Source organism: Dendronephthya gigantea, unplaced genomic scaffold, assembly GCF_004324835.1.
Source record: "Dendronephthya gigantea isolate DGI-Jeju-01 unplaced genomic scaffold, DenGig_1.0 000005F, whole genome shotgun sequence".
Taxonomy (NCBI): Eukaryota; Metazoa; Cnidaria; class Anthozoa; order Malacalcyonacea; family Nephtheidae; genus Dendronephthya; species Dendronephthya gigantea.
This window is the reverse complement of record NW_021163015.1, coordinates 3,584,602-3,597,628: the sequence shown is the minus strand read 5'-3', so window position 1 is coordinate 3,597,628 and position 13,027 is coordinate 3,584,602. Positions and strand designations below refer to the sequence as shown.

General features: G+C 34.1%; 2 protein-coding genes across 6 annotated transcripts; one reads left to right on the top strand and one right to left on the bottom strand.

Moving 5' to 3' along the window:
- Positions 1 to 6,386: 6,386 nt before the first annotated feature.
- On the bottom strand, positions 6,387 to 9,774 carry LOC114516074 (tRNA pseudouridine synthase A-like). 5 transcript variants are annotated; one of them, XM_028535440.1, is made up of 15 exons: positions 9,695 to 9,774; positions 9,033 to 9,555; positions 8,693 to 8,786; positions 8,541 to 8,609; positions 8,359 to 8,425; positions 8,182 to 8,282; positions 8,059 to 8,086; positions 7,898 to 7,976; positions 7,778 to 7,826; positions 7,566 to 7,659; positions 7,385 to 7,455; positions 7,261 to 7,305; positions 7,108 to 7,182; positions 6,971 to 7,041; positions 6,387 to 6,880 (listed from the first exon to the last, which is right to left on the bottom strand). In XM_028535440.1, the coding sequence occupies exons 2-15, from the start codon at positions 9,542 to 9,544 to the stop codon at positions 6,772 to 6,774; spliced, it is 1,464 nt and encodes a 487-aa protein (XP_028391241.1). In that variant the 5' UTR covers positions 9,545 to 9,555; positions 9,695 to 9,774; the 3' UTR covers positions 6,387 to 6,771. The 5 variants fall into 5 exon arrangements, 3 of the variants coding, with proteins under 3 accessions (XP_028391241.1, XP_028391240.1, XP_028391242.1); XM_028535439.1 differs by having other exon boundaries at positions 6,388 to 6,880; positions 9,033 to 9,731; XR_003686263.1 differs by having other exon boundaries at positions 6,853 to 6,880; positions 7,119 to 7,182; positions 9,033 to 9,733.
- A 53-nt stretch (positions 9,775 to 9,827) lies between these two features.
- Positions 9,828 to 12,832, top strand: LOC114516076 (cytochrome c oxidase assembly protein COX15 homolog). The gene is made up of 10 exons (XM_028535442.1): positions 9,828 to 10,021; positions 10,293 to 10,355; positions 10,452 to 10,545; positions 10,659 to 10,845; positions 11,004 to 11,190; positions 11,453 to 11,623; positions 11,791 to 11,872; positions 11,961 to 12,115; positions 12,198 to 12,311; positions 12,421 to 12,832. Exons 1-10 carry the CDS (start codon positions 9,959 to 9,961, stop codon positions 12,562 to 12,564), a joined length of 1,260 nt encoding a protein of 419 aa, XP_028391243.1. The 5' UTR covers positions 9,828 to 9,958; the 3' UTR covers positions 12,565 to 12,832.
- Positions 12,833 to 13,027: the final 195 nt, after the last annotated feature.

Below are 13,027 nucleotides of genomic sequence, written 5' to 3'. Positions count from 1 at the left end.
TCTAAGACTAATATCTTTCATTTTAGAGCATATTTGGTTGGTTTTTGGAACATTGAAAAAGTCGTCAATTTTGACCAAAATGGTAAGGCTTACCCCTTACCATTTTGGTCAATTTTGACGACTTTTTGACCTGTTCAAAAACGGTCTTAAAATGCTAAAAATGACTTCCTAAGACTAATATTTTTCATTTTAGAGCATATTTCGTTGGTTTTGGAACATTGAAAAATCGTTAAGATTGACCAAAATGGTAAGGCTTACCCCTTATCATTTTGGTCAATTTTGACGACTTTTTCAACTGTTCAAAAACTGTCTTAAAATGCTAAAAATATCTTTCTAAGAATAATATCTTTATTTTAGAGCATATTTGGTTGGTTTTTGGAACATTGAAAAAGTCGTCAATTTTGACCAAAATGGTAAGGCTTACCCCTTACCATTTTGGTCAATTTTGACGACTTTTTGAACTGTTCAAAAACGGTCTTAAATGCTAAAAATGACTTCCTAAGACTAATATCTTTCATTTTAGAGCATATTTCGTTGGTTTTTGGAACATTGAAAAATAGTTAAGATTGACCAAAATGGTAAGGCTTACCCCTTTCATTTTGGTCAATTTTGACGACTTTTTCCAACTGTTCAAAAACTGTCTTAAAATGCTAAAAATATCTTTCTAAGACTAATATCTTTCATTTTAGAGCATATTTGGTTGGTTTTTGGAACATTGAAAAATCGTCAAAATTGACCAAAATGGTAAGGCTTACCCCTTACCATTTTGGTCAATTTTGACGACTTTTTCAACTGTTCAAAAACTGTCTTAAAATGCTAAAAATATCTTCTAAGATAATATCTTTTATTTTAGAGCATATTTGGTTGGTTTTTGGAACATTGAAAAAGTCGTCAATTTTGACCAAAATGGTAAGGCTTACCCCTTACCATTTTGGTCAATTTTGACGACTTTTTGAACTGTTCAAAAACTGTCTTAAGATGCTAAAAATGGCTTCCTAAGACTAATATCTTTCATTTTAGAGCATATTTGGTTGGTTTTTGGAACATTGAAACATAGTTAAGATTGACCAAAATGGTAAGGCTTACCCCTTCATTTTGGTCAATTTTGACGACTTTTTCCAACTGTTCAAAAACTGTCTTAAAATGCTAAAAATATCTTTCTAAGACTAATATCTTTCATTTTAGAGCATATTTGGTTGGTTTTTGGAACATTGAAAAAATCGTCAAAATTGACCAAAATGGTAAGGCTTACCCCTTACCATTTTGGTCAATTTTGACGACTTTTTCAACGGTTCAAAAACTGTCTTAAAATGCTAAAAATCTTCTAAGAATAATTTTTATTTCAGAGCATATTTGGTTGGTTTTTGGAACATTGAAAAAGTCGTCAATTTTGACCTAAATGGTAAGGCTTACCCCTTACCATTTTGGTCAATTTTGACGACTTTTTCAACTGTTCAAAAACGGTCTTAAAATGCTAAAAATGACTTCCTAAGACTAATATCTTTCATTTTAGAGCATATTTCGTTGGTTTTTGGAACATTGAAAAATAGTTAAGATTGACCAAAATGGTAAGGCTTACCCCTTATCATTTTGGTCAATTTTGACGACTTTTTCCAACTGTTCAAAAACTGTCTTAAAATGCTAAAATATCTTTCTAAGACTAATATCTTTCATTTTAGAGCATATTTGGTTGGTTTTTGGAACATTGAAAAATCGTTAAATTGACCAAAATGGTAAGGCTTACCCCTTCATTTTGGTCAATTTTGACGACTTTTTCCAACTGTTCAAAAACTGTCTTAAAATGCTAAAATATCTTTCTAAGACTAATATCTTTCATTTTAGAGCATATTTGGTTGGTTTTTGGAACATTGAAGAAATCGTCAAAATTGACCAAAATGGTAAGGCTTACCCCTTACCATTTTGGTCAATTTTGACGACTTTTTCAACTGTTCAAAAACTGTCTTAAAATGCTAAAAATATCTTTCTAAGAATAATATCTTTTATTTCAGAGCATATTTGGTTGGTTTTTGGAACATTGAAAAAGTCGTCAATTTTGACCTAAATGGTAAGGCTTACCCCTTACCATTTTGGTCAATTTTGACGACTTTTTCAACTGTTCAAAAACTGTCTTAAAATGCTAAAAATGAGTTCCTAAGACTAATATCTTTCATTTTAGAGCATATTTCGTTGGTTTTTGGAACGTTTAAAAGGTCGTCAATTTTGCCTTCAAGTATTAAAATGTATTATTTTATGACAAGTATCAAAACACTATGCGGTGGCATAGTGGTTAAGGTTACCGCCCCACCAGGTTGTGAGCGTAGGTTCGAATCCTGCAAGGAAAAGTGCAATTTTTCCCACTTGAATTGCTATGCAAATAGGATTAAGTAAATAAAGAACAAGGGCATTTGATAAGTGATACTGTGGCCCAGTGGTTAAGGCTACGGACTACCAGGTTGTAAACCTAGGTTCGAATCCTGCATGGGAAAGGTTCGATTTTTCCCATCGAAGTTATTCTTTAATTTAAACTTTATCGAAAAGGATTAGGTCAAATAAAGAACAATAGCTTTCGACAAATGATGCGGTGGTCTAATGGTTCAGACGTTCATCTCTCAATCCGAGGACTAACGTTTCAACTCCTGGCAATGCAACAAAATTAGCCTGAAAAATTTCGGTGTGATTTGGAATGTTTAAAACAGTTAAAAGACTTCTCGGTCTTTGCAAAAGACCGTAAATTGAAAAAAATTTGAAATATAAAAACCAAAAAAAATTTATCGCCTTCAAAAGTACCTGAAAATTGAAAGAAAAGCACAAGTAAAAAAGGTTTTAAAAACACGTGTCTTCTAAAAAGCCTGAAAATGAAGAAAATCAGACGGAAAAAAATTAACAATTTCCCGCTTTTAAAAAACTCATGTTTACTTAACTTAATTTTTTTTCACGAAAATTTGACAGGGTGATTTTCTCGAGCGTGAAAAAATTTAATTTTTTTCACTTTTTTGAAATTCTCTTAGATTTTTTTTTACGAAGATGCATTTTGTCTTGGGCTACCTGTGTCTGTCTTGGGCTACCTGTGTCTGGCTTGACACAGGTAGCCCAAGACATAATACTTCTTCTTCAAAGAGGTTTTTTCACTTTTTTCAAATTCTCCGAGATTTTTTTTTTAAGAAGAAGTATTATGTCTTGGGCTACCGTGTCAAGCCAGACACAGTAGCCCAAGACAGACACAGGTAGCCCAAGACAAAATGCATCTTCGTAAAAAAAAAATCTAAGAGAATTTCAAAAAAGTGAAAAAAATTAAATTTTTTCACGCTCGAGAAAATCACCCTGTCAAATTTTCGTGAAAAAAAATTAAGTTAAGTAAACATGAGTTTTTTAAAAGCGGGAAATTGTTAATTTTTTTTCCGTCTGATTTTCTTCATTTTCAGGCTTTTTAGAAGACACGTGTTTTTAAAACCTTTTTTACTTGTGCTTTTCTTTCAATTTTCAGGTACTTTTGAAGGCGATAAATTTTTTTTGGTTTTTATATTTCAAATTTTTTTCAATTTACGGTCTTTTGCAAAGACCGAGAAGTCTTTTAACTGTTTTAAACATTCCAAATCACATCGAAATTTTTCAGGCTAATTTTGTTGCATTGCCAGGAGTTGAAACGTTAGTCCTCGGATTGAGAGACGAACGTCTGAACCATTAGACCACCGCATCATTTGTCGAAAGCTATTGTTCTTTATTTAACCTAATCCTTTTCGATAAAGTTTAAATTAAAGAATAACTTCGATGGGAAAAATCGAACCTTTCCCATGCAGGATTCGAACCTAGGTTTACAACCTGGTAGTCCGTAGCCTTAACAACTGGGCCACAGCATCACTTATCAAATGCCCTTGTTCTTTATTTACTTAATCCTATTTGCAGAATTTTAAATTAAATAGCAATTCAAGTGGGAAAAATTGCACTTTTCCTTGCAGGATTCGAACCTACGCTCACAACCCCGTGGGGCGGTAGCCTTAACCACTAGGCCACCGCATAGTGTTTTGATACTTGTCATAAAATAATACATTTTAATACTTGAAGGCAAAATTGACGACCCTTTCAACGTTCCAAAAACCAACCAAATATGCTCTAAAATGAAAGATATTAGTCTTAGGAAGTCATTTTTAGCATTTTAAGACCGTTTTTGAACAGTTCAAAAAGTCGTCAAAATTGACCAAAATGGTAAGGGGTAAGCCTTACCATTTTGGTCAATTTTGACGATTTTTTCAATGTTCCAAAAACCAACCAAATATGCTCTAAAATGAAAGATATTAGTCTTAGAAAGATATTTTTAGCATTTTAAGACCGTTTTTGAACAGTTGGAAAAAGTCGTCAAAATTGACCAAAATGGTAAGGGGTAAGCCTTACCATTTTGGTCAAAATTGACGACTTTTTCAATGTTCCAAAACCAACCAAATATGCTCTAAAATGAAAGATATTAGTCTTAGGAAGTCATTTTAGCATTTTAAGACCGTTTTTGAACAGTTCAAAAAGTCGTCAAAATTGACCAAAATGGTAAGGGGTAAGCCTTACCATTTTGGTCAAAATTGACGACTTTTTCAATGTTCCAAAAACCAACCAAATATGCTCTAAAATGAAAGATATTAGTCTTGGGAAGTCATTTTAGCATTTTAAGACAGTTTTTGAACAGTTCAAAAGTCGTCAAAATTGACCAAAATGGTAAGGGGTAAGCCTTATTTTGGTCAAAATTGACGACTTTTTCAATGTTCCAAAAACCAACCAAATATGCTCTAAAATGAAAGATATTAGTCTTGGGAAGTCATTTTCAGCATTTTAAGACAGTTTTTGAACAGTTCAAAACGTCGTCAAAATTGACCAAAATGGTAAGGGGTAAGCCTTATCATTTTGGTCAAAATTGACGAGTTTTTCAATGTTCCAAAAACCAACGAAATATGCTCTAAAATGAAAGATATTAGTCTTAGGAAGTCATTTTTAGCATTTTAAGACAGTTTTTGAACGTTGAAAAAGTCGTCAAATTGACCAAAATGGTAAAGGGTAAGCCTTACCATTTTGGTCAAAATTGACGAATTTTTCAATGTTCGAAAAACCAACCAAATATGCTCTAAAATGAAAGATATTAGTCTTAGGAAGTCATTTTTAGCATTTTAAGACCGTTTTTGAACAGTTCAAAAAGTCGTCAAAATTGACCAAAATGGTAAGGGGTAAGCCTTAAGCCTTACCATTTTGGTCAAAATTGACGACTTTTTCAATGTTCCAAAAACCAACCAAATATGCTCTAAAATGAAAGATATTAGTCTTGGGAAGTCATTTTTAGCATTTTAAGACAGTTTTTGAACAGTTCAAAACGTCGTCAAAATTGACCAAAATGGTAAGGGGTAAGCCTTATCATTTTGGTCAAAATTGACGACTTTTTCAATGTTCCAAAAACCAACTAAATATGCTCTAAAATGAAAGATATTAGTCTTAGAAGTCATTTTTAGCATTTTAAGACAGTTTTTGAACAGTTGAAAAAGTCGTCAAAATTGACCAAAATGGTAAGGGGTAAGCCTTATCATTTTGATCAAAATTGACGAGTTTTTCAATGTTCCAAAAACCAACCAAATATGCTCTAAAATGAAAGATATTAGTCTTAGGAATTCATTTCTGGCATTTTAAGACAGTTTTTGAACCGTTGAAAAAGTCGTCAAAGTTGACCAAAATGGTAAGGGGTAAGCCTTACCATTTTGGTCAAAATTGACGAATTTTTCAATGTTCGAAAAACCAACCAAATATGCTTTAAAATGAAAGATATTAGTCTTAGGAAGTCATTTTTAGCATTTAAAGACCGTTTTTGAACAGTTCAAAAAGTCGTCAAAATTGACCAAAATGGTAAGGGGTAAGCCTTAAGCCTTACCATTTTGGTCAAAATTGACGACTTTTTCAATGTTCCAAAAACCAACCAAATATGCTCTAAAATGAAAGATATTAATCTTGGGAAGTCATTTTTAGCATTTTAAGACAGTTTTTGAACAGTTCAAAACGTCGTCAAAATTGACCAAAATGGTAAGGGGTAAGCCTTATCATTTTGGTCAAAATTGACGACTTTTTCAATGTTCCAAAAACCAACTAAATATGCTCTAAAATGAAAGATATTAGTCTTAGAAAGATATTTTTAGCATTTTAAGACAGTTTTTGAACAGTTGAAAAAGTCGTCAAAATTGACCAAAATGGTAAGGGGTAAGCCTTACCATTTTGGTCAAAATTGACGACTTTTTCAATGTTCCAAAAACCAACCAAATATGCTCTAAAATGAAAGATATTAGTCTTAGAAAGATATTTTTAGCATTTTAAGACAGTTTTTGAACAGTTCAAAAAGTCGTCAAAATTGACCAAAATGGTAAGGCTTATCTTTGAAATTAAATAAGAATTTGACAAACCTTTACAACTCGGCCAGCAAAGCTGATAGCGAAGCGATGTAATTTTTTTTTTCACCTTCAATTCTAAAGAATAATAAATGAAATAATAATCGGGTTAGAAAATCAAAAGGTTGCTTTCCACATTATAGGCCATCAGCTTAACCACTCAGGGCTCCATCAGTTCTGGTGGCGGAAGACTATAGTTATTTATTTCATTTGGAAACTTTTAAATGAAAAGAAATCACTTTTGTGTGGTATATACTGTGTATATGATACAGATAATCAGTACAAATATCTTTATGTCAAATGTCTTCTACATGGTTCAATAGCTGAATTACCACCCAACGTTGTTTTAACAACTGTCTTCTAAAGCTTAAGTTTTCACTGTCTCTGCTGTTTTGTTTTCTTCTGATTTTGTCAGTTCCGTCATTCTGTCGCTGTTGAATGTATGAAGCTTCAGTGTGCCTAACCATTTCATCATTCTGATTTAGAACAATTAAGGTCAAAAAAGAAAAAGTTAACACACAAAATATTTTTTCCTATGAAATATTGAAAACGTAAAACAAGGATACGAATTAGTGGCTGTTTCTGTCTTTATAATATCATTATAAATATACTTCTTTCGGAATTCCTCAATTTTGTCCTGCAAAAGGAGAAACTATGAGATCCAATATAAAAGAAGCAAGACACATAATATAACAATATATACCTCACACTCACTCCATTCTAATGGTTCATGAAGACCATCATGTCCAAACCTTTCATTGTAACTGTTGAAATAAACCTGGAGAACGTAATTATGAAATATTGACCATGTTGTATTTAGGAATAGAATTTAGTATCTGAAGAATGATATACATACCTGATCTAAAATAAGCCCAAGGCCAGGAGCTCTTGGAACGTCCATCTGTAAAAAAACTGTATCATTAATTCCTAGTGTAAGTTAGGTATGTTTCAAGAGGAAATCAAATGTTGTTAAAAATTACCTTTGGCTGCAGGAATGCCCTTTGTAAAGCACCCACGTCAGTGAATTTCTTCATTATCGCAATAACCAAACCTAAGTTAACACAATTGATTGGAAATGGTAACCATGTGAGGACTGTATTTTTCTTGTAAAAATATATATATACTCCCCTAGCTTTATCAAAATACTTCTTTATTACAAACCTATCATTTTCCTAATTTGGTGTTGCATGAAGCTTTGTCCTTGAACTTTAAGGACTAAAAACTCCATGTCACCTTCCACTAATGGTGTACCATCCTGAAACAAATATCAAATCAAATTGAACAATTATTTAACCACTGCTAGGCTGAAGCATTTGACAAATATTTGTGCAGAAATGTGTACTTTATAAAATCAAGAAATAAATGTTGCTTACCACATTGAACTGAATTATGTATCTTTTGGCACTTTCCTCCTTGAAATCCCTACAAGATAAACACTTAGATTTAAAAAACTGTGACATGCCTAAACTGTGTCATTTTTGCTGATAACTTACTTTCCTGATGTAAAGTTATGAAAGTTTTTTGTGCCTTCATAAGTCTTCAGTACCAAATTCAGTTCCTCTAGGATCTCATCTTTCATGGAAAAAAAATCTAAATGATTTCTAAGGAAAATATATAATAGCAGAAAGGGACATTTATATATACATTACTGTACCTGTCATCCTAAAATACTTTGTTGTATGCTAAAAAACAAGGATAATAGATTACAATCAGTCTATAAAAGATTGGGAGAAATGTTTATTAAGTTTTAAAAAGCATGTTGTTTTATGAATCTTACAGCATAACTTGGTGCAAACGCAAATGTCGGCAAAATGTACTTGTATGTCCTGGATGAACATCTGCTTTTACAATCGAAGCCACGCGTTACTTGTTTCAAAGCTAGAAAAAAATATATAAATACACAGTATTAAACCGAAGGACAAAATGAGGTTATATGTGTTTGATTCAAGCTTACCAAATACCCGTATCTGTGGTTCCAAATGTTTGTTGATTTCAGGAATTAGCTCTTTGTAGGGAACCATGTGCTGAAAATATTAATTAGAAGATAACACAATGGGACTCTTTATAACAAATGATTTTATGGGTGACTGCAATATTTATACAAAGAAAAAAGATTATTTTACAGTTTATACTTATCTTTAAAGAAACAACTTGACGCGCTGCTGAAACACCTTTGTCAGTTCTTGCACATCTTTGGAACGACATCTAATAATATTTCAAACATTTTAATTAAAGACGCCATGAAACAGTGTTGAATGCTAACCAAATTAAAGTACATATTTACACACAATTGAATAATTTCTTGATGCATCCTCTGAAATTGCTCTGGCTTTAAGCAATGCATTGGTTAGGTCCTCCTCAATTGTTCTTACTCCAGGATTTCTGCAATGTTAAGGGTTTTAAGATAAGGTTTGATTGATAAAGGTTATAAGATATGGTATGGTCTTAATGAAAGCAAATTTGTTGACAATGCTTATGTGGTTGACTCAAGTTAACTCATCCAGCTTAATCCATGTGATGGCAAGCCTATCTACATTAAGTGGATGTCTCATATATCTCTTTCCCTCTATATTCCTGCCATGCAAGGCCCCAGCTGCCGCACGCCAATGAGGATTAAAACCATCTCACCTTTGCATGCCATTGTAACCCTTCCCACAATACGACAATAGTAGCACACATTTCCTTTTTCTTCTATAATCTATCTTTGATTCAGCATCTTTACTCTCTCTAGTCTCAATTACTTCACTGGGACACTTCACTTGTTCTACAGAACTGACGCTTGTCTCTGCAGTGTATGCTGATTCCAACTTTAGATCCATTTTTTTTTCACTAGGGTTTGTTGCACAATCCTCAACTTCATCAATAGATCTTTTTATACTCTTCTCACTCTCCCATTCTATTTTTGATTCAGCATCTTTACTCTCTGTAGTTTCATTTATTTCCATTTCACTGGGACACTTTGCTTGTTCTACAGAACTGACGCTTATCTCTGCTGCTGATTCTAACTTTACATCTATCTTTTTTTCACTAGAGTTTGTTGCACAATCCTCAACCTCATCAATAGATCTTTTCAAACTGTTCTCATTCTCTTGTTCTTCACTTGCACTATTATTGTTCTCCATTTGTGCTCCACACTCCATTTGTTCTCCAACTTTTTAAAAGTGCAATATTAGAACAGAGTAAAAATATTGAAAATCTCCTCAGTACGGCAAATATATATATCCACGATTGTTAATTTTAAAGGTTTTAAGCGGTACAACACTCAATTGCACTAAAACTTAAATTCAAACCTTTCCTCCATTTCTTCTCATTGCACGTGTGTTGGCACCATATAACACTTTATATCACCATACGTCCCCATATGTCCCCTTATGTCATCATATATCACAGGTTACTGAACTATATGATTGCACTGTACTGCGTCAATTGTCAAACGAAGACTACGAAGTGTGGTTGTAAACAAATTTCGGAAGGACGATTTCGACAGTTATCAGGTTTCAGAGCGTAGCTTTCTCAGATTTCCTGCATTATTTGGGCTCTTTTCCTAAAACATTATGATATTCAGCAGCTGTCGTACGCGAACTATGCTACTAATGCAAAGATGTTACATCAGACAGGTTTGCTTCATGTGTGTTTTTATGACTATACAATTACGTCATTCTTGGGGTGAATACGTGACGTAATGTTGCTGTGGGGAAACAGAATATAGTTGACACTATATGCGCGCCCAGTGGCAATGGGCATGTTGGATCTATGGTTATTTTATTTTATCAGTGTGCATAAGCACCCCCCACCTTGACTATGCATTTGTGTAACTATCCCAGGGTAGACCTCAATCATGCTGGGCCCCACCCTCTGGGCTCATCCAAATTTCTAATTGTCTGTTAGGTCAACAGTCAAAGATGTTTCGGTTTCACCACATTCATCTCAAAAGCTGCCAGGAAAACATTGGTATGCTTGTTGTGGTTTGAATTTCAATATATTCATTTATTAATACACCAATCTATGATATTTTATGCAACTTGTTCCTTGTTTATATAATATCAGCCAATTAGAAACAAGCTTGCTCAACTTCGCAAATGGTACACAACACAAAACACAACCGACGCTATTCAAAATGAACGAACTAGAAAAATTATAGGTTTGTACAAGGTTTATGTTGATCGATTTCCTAGCTGACATACGTTGCTTGCAATTTCTCTAAGTATGCTTGCATTGGTTATACTGGGTTAAACAAAAGATTTGTGTTTGAAGGTTATTGGTTGCTTGGATGCAGTGGTATGGTATATGGTGCTGTCATGTTGGGTGGTGTGACAAGGTTGACAGAATCTGGTCTTTCCATGGTTGACTGGCATCTTATTAAAGGAATGAAGCCACCAAGAAGTCAGCAAGAATGGGAAGAAGAGTTCAAGAAATATCAAAACTTTCCTGAGTACAAATAGTAGGTCAATAATACAGATGATTATAAGAACACAAAACTCCAGGATTTCTCCCTAAGATCACTTGTTAGGTGACCCTTATTACACATGCCAACTGATCAGAAAATTCAGTTTTTTACTAATATAAAATCCCAATATATATTCACATTTACGTTGCTAGTTTAAATGAAGGAATGACATTATCAGAATTCAAGAGAATATTTTACATGGAATACGCACACAGAATGTGGGGTCGTTCAATTGGCGCTGTTTTCTTTCTACCTGCTGTTTTTTTTGCGTACAAGGGATGGGTCTCAAAATCGTTACGGCCCAGGCTGTTTATTTATGGAGGATTGTTAGCATTCCAGGTAGTTTTCCACATCACAGGATCGAATTAACTTAAAAGAGTGGAGAATCGTTTGTGGTTCAAATAAACCTGAAAACTTAGCACAATATCTTATAAATTATACCAGTCTTCATATTTCGTTATCATCAGCGTTCTCACTGGCGCGGGCTTGTTTGTCGTTCGATCACATACCTAACCCTAAGTACTAGTTGTGAAATTGTTAAAAATTGGTTAGGAAAGTACGAGGATTTGAGGTAAAATGCGAGCAATCAATACTTTCTCAGGGCCTACTTGGCTGGTATATGGTGAAAAGTGGTTTGGATGAGGAGAAAATAAGCAAAACTCAGATACCCCGTGTTAGTCAATACCGTCTGGCAGCCCATCTTGGATCAGCATTTGCACTTTATTCATTGATGTTCTGGCAGGCGTTAACTCATCTTGTTCCAGCACAGCAGGTCAGTGGATCAGATGAAAACCAACCCGTCAATAACGCGCGCCTTAGGTGAAATTTAACCGTAGAGGGCTAGAAGCGTTCTTCAAGAAGTTAGCCTCACTATTGTAGTGATACAACTAAAGAATAAATTAAACCATTCTAAAATTATGTAACTCTTTGATATTTTAGCTTGCAAACACGAAGAATCTAAAACGTCTTCGCATATACACACATGGCGCCCTTACGCTTGTTTTCCTTACAGCTTTGTCAGGTACGAACCTGTTTTTATGTGTTAATTTGAAACTACCAGTAATGAATTGAGCTAGTAATTTAAAATGTAATATTTATTATGTTCCTAGGCGCATTTGTAGCAGGTTTAGATGCAGGCTTGGTTTATAATTCATTTCCAAAGTTTGCTGATCGCTGGATTCCAGACGATCTGATGGTGATGAAACCTAAGATTAAGAACTTCTTTGAAAACGCAACAACAGTGCAATTCGATCATCGTATTCTGGTAAAGTTGTCCTTATCTTATGTACAGAAGAGTATTTTGACCGTTTTCGAGGCTTTCGAAACATCTCGATTTATATTTCCAGGGTATGGTAACACTGTCTGCTGTGGTCGGTCTCTGGGCACTGGCTAGACCTGTGGATCTACCACGTCGAGCTAGGCTTGCAGTTAACAGTACCCTTGCAATGGCTGGAGTGCAGGTGTGTTTCAATAAACACAATTTAGCCCATTCAGAATGAATAATATTATTTCACTACAGAATCTGGTTCTTTCCATGTTTAAGTCTGATTTTTCTAAATTCATTTACAGGTGCTGCTCGGAATATCAACCTTGCTATATTATGTTCCAGTTCCTCTGGCCGCGCTACATCAATCAGGCTCCTTAGCTCTCCTCACATTTACTCTCTGGTTTGGACACGAAATTAAAAAGAACAAGCTGTTGCCGAAAATTTAAGTTAAAGAGACAATAACAGCGGTGTTTGACTGAATAAGGAACTCTTATTGTGTAGTTACAAAGAAAAAAAAATAATAACATGACCTCATAAATAAAACTTATAGTGTTAAGGCATTTGACGAAAATTATCATCCTAATAACCAAATACCGCAAATTTTAGCGTTGTAAAAAAATTAATGGAATTGTCAAAGCTCATATGAACGTTTCAGACTCTCGTTTCCTGTTGCGAATTAAACTTAAAAGCTACAAAAACAAATATATTGAGAAACAAGAGCGTTTTAAAACGTGTGTGTGTTTCTTGGCAAGGTAAAGGCCACAGCCGAGGGAACACGAGCCATTACAACAACTGTGGTATTTTAAACGGATTAAAATAACGAGCCTTCTCCACTGCTGAGTGGTTAATATCGCCTTTTAACAGGCGGGACAGTTTCTTGTTATGTTCCTTTCTTTGTGAATTTAGATA

Bases quoted from the DNA above. Each gene is read 5' to 3' on its own strand.
- LOC114516076 (XM_028535442.1), top strand. From the start codon at position 9,959: ATGATATTCAGCAGCTGTCGTACGCGAACTATGCTACTAATGCAAAGA. The intron at 12,116-12,197 runs GTAAAGTTGTCC...TTATATTTCCAG, and splicing joins AATTCGATCATCGTATTCTG to GGTATGGTAACACTGTCTGC. The intron at 12,312-12,420 runs GTGTGTTTCAAT...ATTCATTTACAG, and splicing joins TTGCAATGGCTGGAGTGCAG to GTGCTGCTCGGAATATCAAC.
- LOC114516074 (XM_028535440.1), bottom strand. From the start codon at position 9,544: ATGGAGTGTGGAGCACAAATGGAGAACAATAATAGTGCAAGTGAAGAA. The intron at 8,087-8,181 runs GTAAGATTCATA...CTTGTTTTTTAG, and splicing joins CGTTTGCACCAAGTTATGCT to CATACAACAAAGTATTTTAG. The intron at 7,456-7,565 runs GTTTGTAATAAA...GTGTTAACTTAG, and splicing joins CCAAATTAGGAAAATGATAG to GTTTGGTTATTGCGATAATG.